This window comes from Pteropus medius, unplaced genomic scaffold (genome assembly GCF_902729225.1).
Source record: "Pteropus medius unplaced genomic scaffold, Ma_sr-lr_union100, whole genome shotgun sequence".
Taxonomy (NCBI): domain Eukaryota; kingdom Metazoa; phylum Chordata; class Mammalia; order Chiroptera; family Pteropodidae; genus Pteropus; species Pteropus medius.
In genome coordinates this window covers 5,276,090-5,298,940 of record NW_024347790.1, presented here as the reverse complement: position 1 = coordinate 5,298,940, position 22,851 = coordinate 5,276,090, and the positions used below count along the sequence as shown (strand labels likewise).

The 22,851-nt window shown below is 32.1% G+C and overlaps 1 protein-coding gene across 1 annotated transcript in view; it reads right to left on the bottom strand.

The window, feature by feature from the left end:
* MALRD1 (MAM and LDL receptor class A domain containing 1) overlaps positions 1–22,851 on the bottom strand; it is a 477,766-nt gene that overhangs the window by 257,084 nt on the left and 197,831 nt on the right. The window contains 1 exon segment of the mRNA XM_039877626.1: positions 20,873–21,158. Within this exon segment, the coding sequence (XP_039733560.1) occupies positions 20,873–21,158 (286 nt within the window).

Below are 22,851 nucleotides of genomic sequence, written 5' to 3'. Positions count from 1 at the left end.
AACACACACACACACACACACATTTTAATCTGTCAAATAATATCAGATGTCATAAATCTGAGTATTATGCAAGTCAATCAGGCCTATTTTGAACATCAAACTTTATCTTCATTTATTTTTAGAGGTACTTAGGAAAAAATATCAAAAGAATAACATTGTGAAAACTATCCTAAGTTATTCTGATTTTTTAAAATACAGTGAGATCTAAAACTCTTGTCATTTTCCTTAATTATTAAAGTCATGATGCATTTAAAAGAATAGACACATACCTAACATTAAGGGCAGTAAATTTCTCAAAATGTACATACATCTGAATATATACACATATAAGTTTTATAGTATTTAATAGATACCAGAAAATTCAGTTTAAAACTTCATTCAATTGAAATATATGTTCCCCTGAATCTTGTACTGTGTTTGCATTCCATAATATTAAAAAAATACCTTATTTTTAAGTGAGATAATCATGAAAATTATAGAAAATGAAATATACTACCTAACTTTAAGGAGAACTACTTAGAGATAAACATTTGGTTAATGTGCTTGCAACAGATTCAGTAAGTTAATTGACTCCTGTGGAATAAAATTTATTGTAAGAATTTTCTCAGCATTCTCTCCTTCAGACTAGGTGCATTCATTTCCTGGGGAAAATATGTAAATGATATTTACTTATCTCCAATCTTTAATGTAACAGTTTGACAGTAACACAGTCACAGTATAATCTATATTTTATGAATATTTTACTAAGATAAAATGGACACAATCTTTAATATGTATCTAATATTATTTCTTTCATTAAATCTGATTTCACATACATTAGTCCTTGAGCTGAAAATAAAAGAGATGCTTTTAAAGGAAAATTTAAAACAAGTAAGAAGTAAAGTTGAAACCATTTCTTCTTTTCTTTGATCTTGTACTTTCTGTTCCCTAATTTTTTCAAATAGTTCATAGTGGAAAAACTGGATAATATCCAGTTTTGGAATTAGAAGACATTTTAGAACACAATAAATGACAATATTACAAGTTATATAACAATAAAATTTATATAAAAGCAAATAAATTTAATTATTTACAACATAACTGTCATATAGTCTATTCTGCCATTGTACTATAAATTAACATTTGTGTTTTTAAAAAAATTATTTAGTTTAAAACAGCCCTTTATGATACATCTATTTACTAAAGCTATACAGTCCAAGATGACATTTTTTTGAGCCTTAATTCACTTATTTTTTTTAAATGCCAGTTGATTATTTTTTTTCATACTATATATACATAATTTTTTTAAACGGTTTAGTTTTTCTTTTCCCCTTCCCCCTTCCCTCTCCCTTCTGGTAAGCACTAGTCTATTGTCCATGTCCACGAGTCTCTGTTTGTCCTGTTCATTTGTTGCTTTTAGGTTTATATCCCATATATGTGATATCATGTGATTTTCAACCTTTTCTGTCTGGCTTATTTCCCTTAGTATGATTATTTCAAGGTCCGTCCATGTTGTTGCAAATGGCAATATTTCAAATCTTTTTATGTCTGTGTAATATTCCATTGAATATATCACAGTTTCTTGAGCCCATCATCTATCGTAGGACACTTCAGTTGCTTCCATGTCCTGGTCACTGTGAATAATGTTGTTATGAACATTTGCGTGCAAATATCTTTTCAAATATGAGTTTTCAAGTCTTTGGGGTAAATATCCAGTAGAGGGATTGCTGGATCCTATGGTACATCAATTCTTAGTTCTTTGAGGAACCTCCACACTGTTTTCCATAGTGGCTGTACCAATTTGCAGTCCCACCATCAGTGTATGAGGGGCCCTATTTCTCTGCATCCTCTCCAACATTTATTATTACTTGTCCTGTTGATTATAGCCATTCTAACAGGGGTGAGATGGTATCTCATTTTGGTTTTGATTTGCATTTCCCTAATAGCTAGCGATGTTGAGCATCTTTTCATATATTTGTTGGCCATTTGTATGTCTTCTAGGGAGAAGTGTCTGTTTAGGTCCTCTGCCCATTTTTTGATTGGATTATTTTTTGATTTTGTTCTTTTGTTACTGAGTCATATGAGTTCTTTGTATATTTTGGATATTAGGCCCTTATCAGAGGTGTTGTTTGCAAATATATTTTCCCATTCGGATGGTTGTCTCTACCTTGTTGACAGTTTCTTTTGCTGAGCAGAAGCGTTTTAGTTTGATGTAGTCCCATTCATTTATTTTTGCTCTTACTTCCCTTGACTTTGAGGTCAAATCCTCTTTAAAATCCTCTTTAAGCCCAAGATCCTTGAGTTTAGTTCCTATGTTTTCTTCTATGCATTTTATTATCTCAGGTCTTATATTCAGGTCTTTAATCCATTTTGAGTTAATTTTGGTGTGTGATGATAGAAAATAGTCTAATTTCATTCTTTTGCAGGTGGCTTTCCATTTTTCCCAGCATCTCTTATTGAAGAGGCGTTTCTTTCTCCATTGTATATTTTTGGCATTTTTGTTGAAAATTATTTGCCTTATAAATATGGGTTTATTTCTGGACTCTCGATTCTGTTCCACTGGTCCGTGTGTCTATTTTTCTGCCAATACCGTGCCATTTTGATTACAGTCACTTTATAGTATAATTTGAAGTCGGGCAGAGTAATGCCTCCAGCCACATTCTTTTTTCTCAGGATGGCTTTGGCAATTCAAGATCTTTTGTGCTTTCATACAAATCTGATGATTTTTGTTCTATTTCTTTAAAAAAATGCCGATGGGATTTTGATGGGGATTGCATTAAATCTGTATAATGCTTTAGGTAATAAGGTCATTTTAACTATGTTGATTCTTCCAATCCAAGAACACAGAATATCTTTCCATTTCTTTGTATCTTCTTCAGTTTCTTTTAATAGGGTCTTGTAGTTTTCATTATATAGGTCCTTCACATGTTTCGTTAGATTTATTCCTAGGTATTTTATTTTCTTTGTTGCAATTGCAAAAGGAATTATTTTTTCCACTTCTCTGACACTTCGTTATTATAGTATAGAAACACTATGGATTTTTGAACATTGATTTTGTATCTAGAGACTTTACTGTATTTGCTTATTGCTTCTAGTAGTGTTCTTGTGGAGTCTTTAGGGTTTTCTATATAGAGAATCATGTCATCTACAAATAGTGACGGTTTGACTTCTTCATTTCCAATTTGGATGCCTTTTATATCTTTCTCTTGCCTGACTGCACTCACTAGGACCTCCAATGTTTTATTGAATAACAGTGGTGATAGTGGACAGCCTTGCCTTGTTCCTGATCTTAGAGGGAAGGTTTTTAGTTTTTCACCATTAAGTATAATGTTGGCTTAGGGTTTGTCATATATGGTCTTTATTATGTTAAGGTACTTTCCTTCTATACCGATTTTTGTTAAGTGTTTTGATCATAAATGGATTCTGTATCTTGTCGAAGGCTTTTTCTGCATCTATTAATATGATCGTATGATTCTTATTTTTTAATTTGTTTATGTAGTGTATTACATTAATTGATTTGCGTATGTTGAACCATCCCTGTGCCCCTGGGATGAAGCCCACTTAATCGTGGTTTATAATATTTTTAATATGTTGCTGTATTCGGTTCACTAGTATCTTATTTAGGATTTTTGCATCTGTGTTCATGAGAGATATTGGTCTATAGTTTTCTTTTTTTGTGTTATCTTTATCAGGTTTTGGTATCAAGGTAATATTGGCCTCATAAAATGAGTTGAGAAGTATTGCCTCCTCTTTAATTATTGGAAGAGTTTGAGGAGAATAGGTATCAAATCTTCAAATGTTTGGTAGAACTCATTGGTGAAGCCATCTGGTCCTGGACTTTTACTTTTTGGTAGGTTTTTATGATTGTTTCAATTTCCATACTGCCAATTGATCTATTTAGATTTTCCAGTTCTTCTTGATTCAGTCTAGAAAGGTTGTATTTTTCTAAGTACTGGACCATTTCTTCTAGGTTATTGAATTTGGTATTATATACTTTTTCATAGTATTCGTGCATGATCCTTTGTCTTTCTGCGATGTCAGTCTTAATTTCCCCTCTTTCACCCCTGATTTTGTTTGTGTCCTTTCTCTTTTTTCTTTAGTGAGTCCAGCCAGAGGTTTGTCAATTTTATGAACCTTCTCAAAGAACCAGCTCTTCGTTGCATTTATTCTTTCTATTATTTTGTTTTCAATTTCATTTATTTCTGCTTTAATTTTGATTATTTCTTTCCATCTGCTGACTTTAGGCTTCATTTGTTCTTCCTTTTCTAGTTTTTTAAGATGAAGCGTTAGGTTGTTTATTTGGGCTCATTCTTGTTTTTGGAGATAGGCCTGTAATGATATGAACTTTCCTCTTATGACTGCTTTTGCTATATCCCAAAAGTTTTGATATGTTGTACTATCATCCCTTTCTTTCATTGTGGCATTGCCTTCTTCACGTTTCTACTGCCCATTCTTCAAGTTTCAATTCAAATATTATCTCTTCTGTGATACTTTAACGACCATTCAGAAAGAAGTGCTTCTGCATTCTCTGTGGCTCTATTGTATATTGATCACAATAGTTACTGCTTCACTAAACACATTGAATACAAATTAGTTATTTTAATTATCTAACTTAGTCCCTAACACATTATATTCGTCAATATGCTTTCAAATGAATAAACAAACAAATGAAAGAGTGAATGAACAGTGGTTCAGTATTGAAGAGAAATTCAGGAGACATGAATTTCAGTCATAGATTTACTGCTAACTAGCCACTGAATCTTGGAAAAGTCATTTAAATGCTGTAGGACTTAATTTTATTATCTCCGAAATGCAAGATTTTGTTAGGTTATGTAATTTATAAGTCATTTATGTTTCAATCAAAATATTATTTTATTCCATAACTGAAATCAGGAGACAAATGACTAGTTATAATTTCATGTCAGTATCTTTCTCTAAGTAAATTGGTGACTCACCGTTTTACTCTTATACGAGTTTGAAACCTGTTGGACTAGAGACAATGGCTTTCCATAAACAAGGAAGAAGGTTCTCGCCAGGACCTGACCATGCTGAAAACTTGATCTGAGACTTCCAACCTCCAGATATATGAGAAATAAATGCTTGTTGTTTAAGCCACCCAGTTTACAGTATTTTGTTAAGGCAGCCTGAGTTGATTAGATATCCAGTCCCATTCTGGCTGATTTGAAAGTTGAGGGGATCAATGGCTCGGCACATAGTAACCCAACCAAAACGCACCCATGTTCCATGAAGGACCAGTTGGGAAACTTAGAGCTTTGTAGTGAAGGAGACTAGATGCAACTTTGAACTTCTGAAGTTTCAGGGGGCTCTAAAAGAGACAAAAACACATAAAGCTGGGACAAAGAAGAGCTCCTCCCCAAAACTAGAATAAAATATAATTTTTAAAAATGTCAGCATAGGAAATCATTGTTTGGTATTCGATCTAGGTGAGAGTAAAAGTAAAATTTCTTAAAAAATAATTGACATTAGCTATATGTTATATAGGCATGTTTGCTTATTAGCTACACATAACATGGTATTTTTGACTGTCTACATTTTGGCTAGTCCTTCAGAACAAAAACCTGAGCAGTATTTGAAACCACACCTGTCCCTGTGCTGACACCAGGTGTCAGTCTGGAGCAAAATCATATCTGCTTGGAGGAACATACACATAACCTAAGCCTCAAAAAAATCACACAAGTGACATTTTAACCAATATTGATTTTCAATCAGATTCACAAAACATATAATAAGCCAGCGTGAGCAGAAACAATCACAATCATCTAAAATAAGCCCACAAAGACTTTAAAATAGATGTTACTGAAAATGATACAAAAGAAATTTAATACATTTAAAAATAAAAGAGGAGATTGGAAATATAATGTTATCCAAAATATCCATGTATAAAATTTTTTAAAATAAAATTTATAAAATCTAAATTTAAAATTCAATAAAAAGACTAAATAGAAAATTAAACACAGATAAAATAAAAGTTAGAACTAGAAAAATAAATCTGAAAACATCATCTAGAATGAAACAAGATATAAGAAAATATGAAACACAATTTAAGAGATGGGATGATAGAATGAGAAAGCCTAACAACATCTAATCAGAATTCCAGAAGAAAAGAAGAGCTAAGTAAAAATAAAGACATTCAGTGTTAAACACATCGTCATTACACCACAGAATACTCAGAGATCTTTAGAAATTGAGAGAAAAAATACATATCTTAATTAGCAATAACAATAAATTCTCGACAGTAACTATAGAATCTTGAAAAGAGTGGAATAACATCTTTAAAACTGAGAGAGAATAATTGTCAATTTAGAATTGCATGTCCATAAAACTGCCTTCAAAAAATGAGGGTTTAGTAGAGGTATTTTCAGGTAAACAAAATTGTAAGTTTATCACCAAAAGACCTCTGCTAAAGGATTTTTAAAGAACATTTTTCAGGGAGAAGTTGAATGACCCTAGAAGGAAAATCTGAAACGTTAGAAGAAATGCAGAATAAAGAAACTGGTATGGAAACTTTTAGAAAACAATGACAATAGAAATATCAAAATTTAATGTAAAATATCAAAATAGAGATAAAGCACGTGAATATGACTACATGTAAGTAGATAGAAGGGAAACCAGAGTTAAAGCATTTTAATTTTTATGTAATATAAGAAGGATGATAGAGATCAAATTACTTAAAATCTTATATATTATATATGCATATTAAAATTCTAGTGTGAAATCTAAATAAAAGTGTATATTTTCCATAGGAGAGAATAATAAAAAGTATAAAATAAAACTCAAATCATTTTTAAAAAAAATTTTTTAAAGTAAGCAAAAAGCAAAAGAATTCCTACAACTCTCATAGGTCTAGGAGATGTTTGAATTCCATTCCATCAAGAGAATAAGTAGAACTGAAGGGGAGAAATACTTCCAAGAATAAAGAGGGATATTTTACAATGATAAAGGGTCATTTAATCAAGAAAACATAACAATCCTAAGTATATATGCATCTTATTACATAAAGCAAAAACTAACAAAACCAAAGGTAAATTCACAGTTTTAGCTGTGAATGTTACCAATTTTCTCCCAGTATTGGTAGAACAAGCTTAAGAATATAAAAGACTTATTATGAAGCAAACTGACCTAATTAACATTCATAGAAGATTACACACAAACAATAGCACAATACACATTATTTTCCAGGGCATGTAGATCTGTCACCAAGATGCACTTCATAAAAAATTGAAAGGAATAAAGTCATGCAGAGTATGTTCTCTTGGAACAACAGACTAAATTAGAAATCAATAACAAATAGATATCTGGAAAATATCTACTAGATATTTGAAATCAATAACAAATAGATATCTGGAAAATATCTACTAGATATTTGAAACCAAACAACATACATGTTTGTAAGCCATGGGTTAAAGAAAAAATACAAAGGTAATTAGAATATACTTTGAACTGAATGAAAATGAAAACAGTGTGTCAAAATTGATAGGACACAGGTAAGCTGAGTAAGTAGATATATACATTTAAATGCTTATATTAGAAAAATTTAAAGACGTGTAAGATAAATTGTGGAAGTTTCTACCTAAAGAAGCTATGAAAAAAAGCAAATTTAACCCAAAGTAAGTTAAAGAAAGGAAATAATAAAATTAAGAGGAAATATTAATGAAAGACAAAACAAACAACAGTGAAAAAGATCAGGGAAACTAAAAGCTGTTTCTTTGAAAATACCAGTAAATTTGATAAAACTTGATCTAAAAACAGAAATAAGACACAGAGTTCCAATACAAGAAATGAAAATACTTAATGAAATGTATATATCAGGATGCAAGGAATTTGTTAATTATTAACTAATACAAAGACCCGTATAAAGGAAACAAAGGGGAGAAACACAAAATCCTTTCAACAGATGCAGGGTGGGGGCGGGGGGAAGTGACCATGTCAAACACCTGGCACACAGCAGAGCAAGAGCTAGATGTCCCTCTTCTGATGACTGGCTTCGTGTTCTTTCAGCTGCACTAGAACACCATGGGTTCTCATTTCTTTGAACTCTTTGCCTGTGCGAATCAGTACTCTTTTAGTACTCAGCCATAGAGATTCTATTTGAATCTGGAAGGCGTCTGCTGAGAGTGGTAGAGAGGGAGTGTAGAAAGCACTCAGCCAAGTAAATCCATTTTTACCAGTGGATTCCATTTCTTCTTCTTCTTTCTTTTTTTCCTTTTCTACTTCTTGCCCACCCTCTTCTCCTCCTCTCTTATCTTCAGTGAGGCATGGTGAAGTTCACAACTAATTTCTTTCTTCATTAATTCAATACAAATGATTCAAGTTTTGGTATGATTCTAGTTCAAGATCCAGAGGAGGCTTCCATTCGGTATAAAATCTAGTGCTTGACTGACTTGAAGTTTAGTGTGAAAAAAGCTATATACATTCAAAAAGCTAAATAGCTAACATTTTCTAACAAAGTATGTAGTGGGTTGGTAAAGACAGAGAGTGTCAATTAATGCAATTAAGTTTGGAAATCAGTATTTCAAGTTTACTTTTATCATGAAATCCCTAATGATTCTTATGTTAACAAAATGGGGAAAATTGGGAATTAAATTGTATCGGGACTTTATTGTTGGCAATTAAGTGTCATAGTGCTGGGTAAATCGCTGACAGAGGATTTAAAAACCCACGTAAGGATAAGGACATATCAATTTTATTATCTTTAGGTTTATTAACTTGTCTACAGATTGCTAGCAATACAAAAAATATCCGGAAATGACAATCTACTCTCTCCTGGAATGAGCACAGTTAAATCATACCTGATATTTTCCTTTAACATATACGCTCATAGTAACACACTTGTCCCTGTTCCCTCAATGGTCAAGCGATAAATGGTAACTCATCCTTTGAATACCAACAACAATACCAAAACGATGAATAACACCTATAAAGAATTTACCAACTGTCAGTCACTCTTGTAAATGTTTTACATATCTTATTCAAGCTTCACCATAATCTCATGGAATAGACCTGCTTATTAATCCCATTTTACAGGTGAAAAAACTGATAAAGAGAGGGTAAAGTACTCTGCTCAATGTCACACAGCTTGTAAGGAGCACAGCTGAGATTTGAATCCAAATAATTTGGTTCCAAAATCCATAATCTTAACCACTATGCAAATTACTATTTGCTAAGGCATGAAATGTATTTTAGTAAGAAATTGTGAGTTCATGAAATATACTTGTCAATTTTAAAATTCACTTATGTATCTTTTCCTTATTTGTTTTAAATAAAATAAAATATCGAACCATCTTTTTTTTGAAATGATCTAAGCTTTCTCTCTATTTTGTAAACATTAATGAATAAGTTATATAGAAATGGCATAGTAATTAAAGTGCTTGAACAACCATTTCAAATTTAAACATTATGCATAGTTTTATTTATGCCTCAATATATATTTTGACAATATGTTGTTATACTTTGCAATGGACTGTTGCGAACTAACAGAATATCCTGTTCTAGGAATTGTAGGATATAATATTTCATTTATTTTAACATGACATTTAGGCTATAGGGTATGACTTCTTGTGATTCTTACTCCACAATATATTATTCTCTCATTGTGGCAGGGGCTGCTGCTTGTCTCCTTTATCTGTCCTCTCCTTCTGCTTTACAGTTTTTAGCTGGATGCATGGCTGCCTACAAAAGAGTCCACTTCTGAGAAACTCTTTGTGTGAGAGATGACTAGATGCTTGCCAATATCATGTAACTCCACGCATCCTGTGGCAACCTCCAAAAATGTTCCTTACAGGACAGTTGGAACATGCGTGTTAGCCATTTTTCTTTACCTCTCCATCCATCTCACTACCACCATCTTGGATCATGGAGAAAGAACTATGATGGACTAGGGCAGTTAATTAGAAGAATCTTTAGTCCATAAACACTTAAAGGTCATATACTCATATATGCATATGTATGTATACATGAGTGTGTATATACACTTAAATGTATATGTTATTTAAATGCTTCCTCAAATTGCATATGAAATAAGATGTGATATTTATAAATAAAAGCATATAGCTGCCTTGAAAAATTTGCATAGATTTCAGGAAGTATACTAACTCCATTTGAGGCAGCTTGCAGAAAATAGCATTTTGACGGCCTGCAGAAAATAGCCTGTAGTATTGTGCTACGGGGCTTTGTAACAATCATCACATCTTTAAGGTGAATATTTATCATGAAGAGTATTATACTGGAATTTTAAATTCATTTGAATAGGCTATAGTATTAACGTAAATTTAAATCTGAGCTGCGTACTCTGATAAGATTATACAATATAATTTCTAGTGTATTAAAATGTTCTATGTATAGCAAGAAATGGATTTCTATATGATTACTGTATTGTACCACACGTAGTATAAATAACTAAAACATTTTAAAAATAGTAGTGTGTTTATGTATGCAGGCTAAGTCATTGAAAACACTTAAAAAGTAGCTAACACATGTAAATATTTAAGTGAACTTTCTTTGGAAAGGGATTACAGATGCCAAAATTAAAATCTCTTCCCCAACAGCTTCTCAAACAATTTCCCAATACAAAGAGTAATTAATGCTAAGTGATGAGTAAAGAACTGCATTTCATTCAGTTTGACTGTATTTAACAGGAGGGAGAAAGAAGCCAGTCACATATTGTTTTGAATTAATAAAACTATGTTCTTGTATATTTAGTGCAAATCTAACTGATAGAAAATCCCAAATTTTCAGTTTTCACACTGACCTATATTTTCATTTGATGTCTAGATGATAGCCACAGTGTGAAAACTGCCAAAGCTACTTGGCTAATTGACCTTATAATTTTTAGGAAAATGTTCTGAATAATTTCCAGGCTTCCAACCCTAGGGCAACTCAAAGTGAGGAATAACAGTTCATATAAAAATGGAAGAAACTTATAAGGAGACATTTCCTTATAAAGTTTTATAGAAATGCTTTCCCTCATTCTTTAAATATTTGCTAAAATGCAAGTAGGCAACCTTCTGGGGGAAAAAAATCAACTTCTACTTTGCTGTACTATTAAAATAGCATAAATTTTAACAATGGCTTATTTTTTCCCAAAAGAGTAAATTCAGATTTTCTAAGAATTTTAATCTTTGAAAGTCTACTTGAGAGCAAGCATTTAGCCAGGGGACTTTAATTCACAAGAATATACATTTTTTTCATCATTAATGATTTTGCTATAGATTATTTGTGAGGACTATAATGACAATAAAAAATATATGGCCTGGCTGGTAATTCCATCCTTGAGAAAACTGATGATTTAAAAAATATATATTAGACCAGTCTTGTCTATTCGTTATACATAACTTCTCTTATCAAGATAAATTTCCTTCCAGGTAATTTTCATTTTTACTAAAATAATACAGGTATAGAGTTTTAAAAAATGAATACCACTTTAAGTACCCCATATCTCATCCCACAATAACTCTACTGCTATACTTTGGATAAATTCATTTTTAATTCTTACATCTATTTTGTCTGATACTTTCTGCATGTGTCTAAATAAACTATTTATAAAACTAATTCCTGATTTTTCAAGTTTAGGTATAATCTATTGCCCTAGATCTCTGGGGAATAAGGACATAAGTTTTATATTACGCCCTTCTCCAACACATATACCTCTCTCCCCTCATATATCTAAGAGTTGTTATAATTTAGGGTTAAATTCTTACTTAGTTGATATTATTATAGTTATCTAAATATTGTCCTTGACTTAACCACATATATGTTTGTTATATTTAAGTTCTTACACAATTATTTTTTCTGTTTTTAATGATTTCCCATTTTCTTTCACTAGCTTGTATAATTAAGACGTAAAACTGCTCTAACTACAGTTAAATCTATGATGTAATTGTATGCTTGTGTGCTTTCTTAAAGATATTGCTTCTGGAGTTTATGACACCCCACCCAGGCTCAGCTAATTGCCCTCTGGATCTCATGCACACCCATATCTGTAGGAATTCCTTTTGCCTTTCCTGCATAATTAATTTATGTAGGAAATAATGACATATTGAGCTCCAACTACATGTCAGGCAGTAATCAAAGCAATTTAAAAAATGCCTGCCACCATGCAACTTAAATTTCTGAGAGAGGAAACAAAATAAATATATTAATATATGTGCTTTGTATATCATGAAATATAAAGTAATTATAAGAAAAATTGAAAAAGTTACATAAAAATGCTTTCATTAATATAGATGCAAAAATTCTCAACAAAAATTTATCAGATAAAATCTAGCAATATATAAATAATACATTCTAATCAAGTGGGGTTAATTCTAAGAATATAAGTTTTCTTTCGAGATTTGAAAATCAGTTAGTGTAATACCCACAATTTGGTAAAGGAGAAAAATCACATGATTTTCTTCATGTTCACAAAGAACATTTGACACAATTTAATATCCAATCATAATTAAATCTCTTAAAAGATTAGAAATAGAAAAAAACTTCGAATTGATGAAAGCTACTACCTTAAAAATACTGGAGAAAGACAAAATACTTCCCCCTAAAATCAGAAGCAAGGCAAATGTGTCTGCTCAATACTTATTTTTGATACTGTCTTAGATATCCAAGCCATCAAGAAAAGTAAGTAAAGACTTGATGTTTGGAAAGGAAGAAAAATACTATCTTTTATCATGTTTCATTATTTTAAGTCCTAACTAACTTATGAAAAGGTAACTATTAGAACTATTATGTGAATTTTGCAAAACCATAATATATAATATTATACAAAGATCAATTGTAGTTTTACGTATTAGCAATGAACTTCTGCAAAATAAGATAAAATAAAATAGTACCTAGCAATGGCACTAAACTATGAAAAGCTGGAGATAATTTGTTTAAAATGGAAAAAAAATCTATATAATTAAACTACAAAGCAGTACCGAGAGAAATTATAGAATACTTGAATAATTGGAGAGACATGCCATACCCATGGATAGGAAAACTCAATATTGTTCATATATCAACTCTCCCCAAATTGACAGATGCAATGCTATTACTATCATTATTCCAGCAGACTCTAAAAACATACAGGACATAGAATAGGTAGTAAAATTAGATATATAGATCAATGGAAGAGAACAAAGCACCAGTTTTAGACCTATAAACATATATGATTAATTAATTTTTGACAAAGCTTCCAGGCAATGAATAGGTAAACAAAAGTAACTTCAACAAATGATGTTGGAACACCATACGCGATACCAACTCATGATAAATCAGAGTCCTAAATATAAAAACTAAAGCTCTAAACCTTGTGAGAAAACATAGAATATCTTTGTGACCTTGGATAAGGAAAGATTCCTCAGAGAGGCATAGAAAGCAGCAACCATTACAGGAAAAAAATGATAAACTGGAATTTCTCATCATAAGATGAAATCATTAATGAACTAGGACGTTCACCGAGAAGAAAATCGCAATACATACATATGCTGATCTTTGTATTCTGGGTATATAACGAATATCTATAAGTAAATATTAAACATACGGGTCGGTAAAAAATAAAACAAAACAAAACAAAACAAAAAACAGCTTAAACAGGCACGCCACAGAGGAAAATATACAGATGTCCAAGAAGCACAAGTAAAAACCATCAGGGAAAAGTAAACTGAAATCACAATGAGATCTCATTTGATATGCACTAGAATTGCTAAGATTAAAAAGACAGACAAACCAAATATTAGTGAGGATGAATAGCAACTGGTAATCTCATATATTGCTGTTGGGATTGTAAAATGATACAATCATTATTGAAAATTGTTTGACTGTTTCTTATAAAGTGAGACATACATCTGCCGTATAATCAAGCAACTGCGCCTCTAGGTACTTACAGGAGAAAAGGTGTACACGAATTTTCATAACAACTTAATTCACAATATCCAATGATTTGAAACAACTTATTTGTCAACAGAGTGAGCAAACGCATTTTGATGTACAATAGAATACTATTCATCAATTGAAAAAAAAAGAAAATAGTGATACACTCAATAATACGGATAAATTTCCAAAACCTTACACTGAGCAAGAGGAGCCAGACACACCATTGATAAAAAGGCAAATCTAATACATGGTGATAAACATCGGAACATTGGTTTCCTCTGACTGAAGGGATGGGAGGCAGTATTACTGAGAAGTAAACAAGGACAATTTCTGGGGTGATGGAAATGTTCCATATTTTGATGTGTTTTGGGTTACACTGATTTATGCACTTGTCAAAATTAATTGTATTTCATACCAAAAATCTGCACATTTCACTATATCGAAATTATTCTTCATTTTTTAAAAAGAAAAGATGAGAAGATCCAACCTAAGTCTTACCAGAGATCCAAAGGAGAGAAAGAAATTGAATGAAGGAAACCAAAAATCAAAGGCGTAATAGCCTAGAATATTTCAGAATTCATGAAGCACATCAATCCCCAGATTAAAAAAGTTCATTGAATATCAAACAAGATAAATAAAAGGAAGCCTACCCTAATTCACATGATTTAGTGGAATACCAGAGGAAAAGAGAAAATCTTAAGAGTAGAGTGGTAAAAGAACATTACTTATAAAAAAAAAATGGTAATTAGATTAAGAGCTGATTTCGTGATCACAATACAAGCCAAGAGACAGTGGGAAAATGTCTGTCAAAAATATCTAACAGAAAGTTGCAAACTAAATCTGTACATCCAATGCAACCACCTTTAAAATATTATGTTGAGATTATTAAAGCATTTAATCTAATCAGAACTGAGAGAGCATCATTAAAGGAACTTCTTATATATTTTAGAAAACAAGAAAATAATCTCAGAAAGAAGATCAGAAATATAGGTGAAAACATATTACCAAGAAAACTGAATCCAAAAATGTTAAGCCTTTTCCTTTATTAAAATCTCTTTAGATAAAAAGATTTCAAAAAGAATACATGTGCATCTTGACATAGAATTTTACATCATCAATTTTGAAATTTTAAGTGATTTTTGAATAGATTATTTTAGTTTGGTTATCTATCCATATGTTTGTTAAAGCAGACAATGTGCTTTGGAAAGCCCAAATATCAGTTAAAAATAGCATACGGATATCCTAATTCCTAATATTCTTTCCACAAAATGAAAGAAATGGCTCATGTGGAAAAAAATCCTAAATTGAAAGACATTTTCTTGGAACTGTGATATAGTTAAAAATTAAAATATTTCAAACAGCATATCTCTCCACTATTACATAAGTAGGGTACAGCCAATTGGCATTTCAAGCGAAGCTGAAATTTTCCAACATATTAAATTCATTGGGACATGAAATACAGTTAGTTTCACACAATCATATTTTCCTTCCAAGAGAAATGTAATCTGTGTTGTCTTACTTATACTCAACAATTTTAAATAGTTTCTCACATGACCTTTCTTGGTTTTTATTTAACTGGAATATATTTGAGAGCTCAAACATTAAAAACAGTTTAATTTTAGCTCGACAGCCAAGATAATGCAATAATGTTATAATTTCTAACTTTGTTCATATATAAATAGTTCAGTAAAGATCAAGTTTATAAAAAACACAAACATGTATATTATTTAAGGTATTACAAATATAGTGTTTTGTTTGTTAGACTTTCTCATAAAGAAAAAGACAGACAATGAAAAATTAACCTAATACGGTTTATTGAGCAAAGACTTGATGGAAGCTTGGGAGTTAGATACTCAGATATTCAAGAGCATCCAACGAATACATTTGCCTTCCTATAGGATGCTCTTTGATATATGATTGGCTAATTCCCAAGCCTCCTTCTAGTCTTTGCTCAATAAACCTTATTAGGTTAATTTTTCACTGTCTGTGTTGATCTGCATTATTTGCATGATCTAATTAGACTTGCAAGAAGTGAAAACCTGTTACCATTAGAAGATACTAGTAGTCCATCGCTCTCAGGAATAATTCAAATATTACCTGTAGTTACCTAGGAAGAAGTGTCTACTGAAAGCAAAGCCTTAGAAGCCAGTGATGTCTACCGGCTTGATTTGCTGGTGGTTTTCCTTAGACTAACATCACATGTTTACATAGACAACTTAGTAGTGAATCTCTCAGTGACATATTCTAAGAGTTCTTCAATTATTTTTTAAATTTGCCTCATCAAAGCCGCATGTCCTTGGTCAAAATGTTTTCTTTTCTTTTACACTGTAATCTCTTTTTCACTTGCTTTGCTTTGCTCTCCACAATTTTCTTTGACACTTTCTCAGTTTCTAGGGGCATTCGTTATTCACATTAAATAAAAATATGGCTGCATATGGAAGACGCAGAGGAAACATATTCGGGACCAACGCACAATGCGGTAACGGCTCACAGTGCATTTGCTGCTGGATGTCTGCCATGACCATAACACATCTATGATCACTGCATAAAATTTTCAAAACCCCTTAGTCTATCAGTTGTATTTGGAATAAACCTGACAATTTTCCTATGTAATATATTGCTTGAATAGTATTCTGAGTTTTGGGGGATGGAAATATGTTTTCCAATATCAATATTAGCACCCTGCCCTCCCCCGCAAAAAACAAAGTAAGAATAGATTCAGGAATTCTATAAATATCAGTATTAAAACCAAGAGTTGTTTTACCGGAAAAACATTAACTTGGAAAACACTGTGAGGTATATGCCTCTATATTTAAAAATTAACTTCTTTCAACTTCCTGCTCATGTCATATCCAACTGAGGTATCAACTTCTGTGAATTTTAGCACTATTTATTTCCTTTCTATTGCTTATTGTAAATAATAAATGAAGTCGGCAAATTAGCAATTAGGCATTTTGAGTCTTCTATGAGAGCAATTTCTTTGACGGGCACAGGAAGGGCAGGAGGGATCTGAACCGCTACTTTGAGCAATGCATGAAATGTGACGAAGGAAAGATAGCAAGTAGACAATATGCTTTAAACAAATTTCAACTGTACACAGTTTGATTTTATAATCCCTCCCAAGAGGGAAGAGGAGCGGCAGAAAAAAGGAAAATAAATGAAAATCAACTACATGCCAAGTATTGTTTAAAACATACTGTGTATTATCTCAATTGTTTTTCATGCCACTCAGAAATAAGCTCCACTTGTCCCATTTTTACAGACAAGAAAGGTAAGAATTAGGGAGGTTAAATAGATCAGGTGACAGATTATATAGGTAGTAAGCAGTGCAAAAATCCAAATTCATGACTTTAAACCTCAAATACATGACCTCTGCACCAAATATTGTGTGCGGAGTTCACTAAATCATAGAGCTGAGTACGAGCAGACAGCTTTCCCCAACTCAGACACTGACTGCCTGCGATGCCCTCATTCTGCTCCATAGGTAGCAGCTTTCTGAATTACTGCCAGAGATTCAGGGAAATGTGTGACCTCGAAGGGGAGCTAATCCATTCAGCCCCCACAGCCTTATATGCATTTCTTAAGCAAAAGTTGATTACCATGTTATATGCCAAAAAAACTTTTGTATAAGTCATCCTTGGAAACAACTGTGGGGACTTAACATACAACACACACAAAATACACACACACACACACACACACACACACACGACTGATCTTTGCTCTCATTATACTTAGAGATTTTATTAAATATCTGCCAATAACAGAAGATATGATACTGGCTGAATTTGCACATGGATATTTAAAAGAGGAATCTTGGTTGTCTTTTTATTATTAATATTCATTAAATAATTATTGTTATCATTACTTAGTAATTAACAAAACTGTCATCAAAATAAGCTCTTAAATATAACTTCTAGAGACTTAATAATAATTTAGTATTAATTTTGCTAATAAAGCCCTGGGTCTTATTTGACTAATTAGAATCACTGATTCTAAATTCAGTTCAATTGCATCTTCCTAAATATATGTTTTGCTTCCTCTTGTCTTTTCTATTTTAAGTTATCCTTGATGGAGCTGTTAGCCTACATACATGAATGCAGATGAAAAGTCTGCGTGAACTAGAGTAATTTCCAAAAGTTTAACAGATGTAACCAGTACTTGTGAAACGTAATGTCATTGACCCTCCTTCAATCTGTGAAAGTCCCAAGTTAGGTGTTTTTGTGGTAATGAGAAATTAAGAATTATTAAACATTTCAAAGATACACAGTACATATATGTTATTCATGATACATCAAAAATAATTAAAGGTTATCAATAAATGATAAGACTGAATGATTAGAATGTGATATAAAATAATTACATGCTTGTAATCTCTGAAAGAAAAAAATTTTGTCAAAACAAATGGCAGAAACATGGTCTTAATAAAAATGCAAATAATAGAGGCTTACTCTCAAATATCTATACTACCTAAGGAATATTGATGAAGATGTCCCCAAATATAGGATTATATAAAACTAAGATGATTTTATTGAATAAATGTCTACCATACACCAGCCATGGGACTAGGCAACCTGCATAGGCAACTACCTCCTTTTATTCTTAAAAGCCTAAGATCCTAAGGAATAAGTGATATTCTCTCTGCTTTGTCAATGAGGACATTGAGTCTCAGAGAAGCTGTGCAGCACACAGCCAGTGGGAAGGGAGTCTGGGATTGGCAGCTCGTCCACTAGAACACTGTACCTGTGCTTTCATGGTACCTGGGCTGCATTTCTGTGCTTCTGTTTAAACTAGAAGATAACTGCAAGTCTTGGGAATTCACAAATCTCACTCTGTCAAATGCAACCCCATTGTCAGAGACAGGCCTAAAAGTGCCCTAGAGTGTTCACTTTATCACCTGTGCTGCCCACTGGGGTGGCCATTTGCTGCAGTGGCTACTGAGCAACAGAAGTGTGACTGATCCACACTAAGTGTGCTGTGACAAAATATATCCTGGAGGACTTAAAGACAACATGGAAACAATAATGTAGAATGTCTTATTAATATTGTTATATTGCTTTTGTATTAAAATGATATTTTTGATATGTGGAATTAATGAAATTATTAAAATTAATGTCACTTATTTAAGCCTAACTAATAGAAAATGTAAAATTATATATGTGGCTTCTTTTTGTGACTCTCTTTATAATTCTCTTAGATGTCATGATATCAGTGAACTCCACACCAGCTTTCATGAAGATCAAAGGAAACAAGTTTGGCTTTCATTTTGTTCAGAATATCCCACCCCTCCCCAAAATATATATATAAATATAGCCTTCGTTTAAAATGTCTGAGACACCAACAAATTTCTGTGAACTCATATTGACATAGTTTTTCAGAAATATTTCACAGTTTAAGTCTAAACAAAGTATAGCTTTTCACTTTTACCAAGCAAAAGGTATATATTTTTGGTTTCCGGAGGCACGTTAGAAGTATCTCGAATAGTTTATAAGAATGTTAACTCCATAAGCATTTATTTTTCATCTGCTGCATTTGAATGTAGGCATCACAGCTGAGATAGCTATGCAACTACTAAATTATTTCACGTCAATTTTTGGAATGCTATAAATGATATAAATAAACAACTATTTTTTTATTTTTTAATTTATCTTTTATTTTTTATTTATTTTTTTGCTTTGCTATTTTTCTTCATCTTCTCTGCACCTTCATAAGTATTGGTATATTTCTTCTGGCACTTAATTATATCCTACCTAATATTAGAGTTATTTGAGGTGTTTTTCCTACTCCCCCTTACCATATTGAGTTATTCCTAAGAGCTGAGATTTTTTTATTGTTTCATTCACCAAAAATTTTAATACACTATCTCAATTCTCATAAGAATATACAAAGAACTCTAGCATTATTAGTATGTGCCCTTAATTAACAACTGATAGATATTTTTTGTACCTCTTTATCGATATTTTTTAATTTTCTTTTGGAAATTTTTAAAAAGTAACTTTATTCAAGATTTCACAGATTTAAGAATTTAAAATTCCCGATAAGATTAGCTTATTCCTCTTGCATCCTACTTAGTAGCTGCTCTTTAAACTTTGCAGTGGTGCAACATAAAACTTTGGCTCCTTCACTATTTATATGCTATGAGATTATTTTTTATTACTAAATTAAAATACTCCCTTTGAAATGAGTGGGGAAGTAAAGGCAGAAATTGCAACGTTCCCCACTTCATCCTCCATCTTAAAAGCCAGAGTAAACAAATTCATTCTTTTTAAAGCACTTTTGTTTTCAATAACTATAAGAGAAATAATTTAGCTACGAAAGAAACAGCAATTTTGTTTCCTATGTTAAAGTTATGGTTTACATGTTAATATGTCATATTATAAAACGATGAAATTTGCTCTTTTGTCATTTTAATAATATATATTGCATTTATTTTCATCTCGTAACTCTAGTATATTATGTGTATTAATGGTGCTTGCTATTTCCACTTCTCACATTTTCACTGTATATATTATAATGAACATCTACCAACTAAAAACTTTAATATAATTCTTTAGACAAATTACTAAAAGATATTTTAGATTAAAAGGGTAGATGAACATATTCAATCACCTGAACTATTTAAACATATAAACTCAATCACTCAAATTGAAATGTCCATAGGCCTAAAAAGAATAAAATAAATAGCATAACCACAGTAATGTCTAATTAAAATTAAATAATTCAGCCCTTGACTACTTATATTTTATTGAGTGAACTGATATTTGTTAAGGATTAAATTCTATATCAGATCTAAGAAGAAGTTGACTAAATAAAGAACTCAGGAACTGGTAAATATACTGAAGCTTGGAGAAAATTTGGAAAACAATTTTATGAAAAAAGCTTAAAAGATAATTTTTTTTAGATTCAAAAGATTGTTTTCATTATGGAAGCAGTAAATTACTAGTTGTTTATGTCATTCTTTTTTCCATTTCCTTTCTTCCTCCCCACTTTTCACCTTGTAAAAATACAAAACACAAATTAAAGGTACCTGTGGGAAGAGGCATTGTGAGTTCTCCTTTCGTGGAGTGACATGATGGCAGACCACTCTTTGTAAGCACAACATCATCCAATGCAATGTCACCGCGGTGTCCTTTCCCAGCCCCACCTTCACCTTGGAGTTGGAAATTCTCATCACCAGATAGGAACAGCTCTTTCTTCTGCCAGAAATTGTCTCGTTCTACAGTGAGGTTAAACAGGACCTTCGTTTGGTTTGATACCTGGATCAAGGTGAGTGCCCCAAAGCCATTTCCATACACGTGATAATGAAAAATTATCTGTAATCAAGAATAAGAATATTCTATATAAATAGTACAATTAATTTCATTTTCTTTTCAATTATATTGCTTTCTTCTTTATTAACAGATTCCAGATAGAAAACAAGATCTACATGTTCTATTGCTTTGTGAGAACTCTAACAGTGAAATCAGGCCAGCCTTAAATCACATGTTGCTATAGATGGAAGACAGTACGATACGGATAAAGTAGAAATTTAGTCAAAAAAAAAAAATGAGCAGAGTTTACTTTCTGTGATTTCTAAAAACAGGATTTCTTGATAAACACTTAAAGTCCACTATCAGAGGAATAAAATATGAATAAAAAGTGATGCATTATATAAAGACTTTTCATAATTAAGAAATAGCAGGAACGAAAGATCATCACTTTAATCTCATGAAAATTAAGTCATTTTCTTCAAAATAGCTGAGTACTCTATTGCTTATTCCCACATTCTTGTACTTGAAACACATTTCATTACTACGAACTCCTTGGGGCTCTACTATATATAGCAAAGCCACCAGAACAGCAATTATCTGAATTTTACTTGAAATGCTAGAAACATGCTTTAGAAGAGCAGCCTTGGGAGTCTTTGCCTGAGTAAAAATTAATAAAAGTATTTTCATGGATTAACACTGCAGCGTTTCAAAGATGGGAGTTGACCAGATGTTTAGGGATTGTTACATAGAAGGGAAAAGTCAGGGAAAATTCTAGGAGAAAGAACAGTACAGGTTAGAAATAATAGGAACTCAGAGGGTTTTTGTAAGCTTTTTTCTTGTCATTTGCATGAACGAGAGAAAACTATAAAGGGGGTGATCTTCCCAGAGGAAAAAGGCATTATTGAAACAGTAGCAGTAATAAATATCCTCCTCTAGAGAAAGTAAAATGAACATGTTTAAAGGATAAAGAATGTGACTAAACAATATATGTAACGCATACCACAAAGATCAAGCCATGTGAAGTGTCTACTCAAATATTCCAGCTGATGAAATCTTAAGGTATTATTCTACGATCCAAAATGTTTCTTCTATTGATTAACCAATTAATGTTGGAAAAGATGAGCTCCATGACTGCTGTGAATCATGCAGAGAGGACCAGTAAAACCAGGGTAGCCTAACTCATTAGAGTGAGAAGTGAAAGGGCTGGAGGGTCACCCTCTTGGGCAGCATCGCAAGCATGAGTGGCAACTATCTGATAGGCACAGCACGTATTTATCTGAATCCCTTCTAAGTCACAGACATGATCTGCCCAGTGGTCTGCCTTGTTTTATCTTCACATTTGTGCCCAAAATATGAGGTATATGTTTTACGTCACAGTAAAACATTTGACCACGTTGTGACTGACGGTGGTATTGAGTTAACATGCAAACAAACATCTAAACACCCCCATTCCTGCAGAGAACACTTGATGACAACATAACCTAATCACAGGATGACCTGAGTGAATAAAGATCTGCTAAGTGTTGAATTCTTTGAAAGAGGCATTTTCACTGGAAAGTTTTGAGTTACTCAGAGGTTTGATCTCTTCCCTCATCAATCTCTGTCTGCATCCCTCTGATCATCCATTTCTCAAAAGGAAGGAAAATCTCCAATTTGATTTTTTTTTCTGTTTGAAGGTATCTCACAAGGTCAAGTGACAGAGAAGATTTTCGTGAAAATTTGGGAGGTCACGCTCCTTATCTGATAAACACATTTT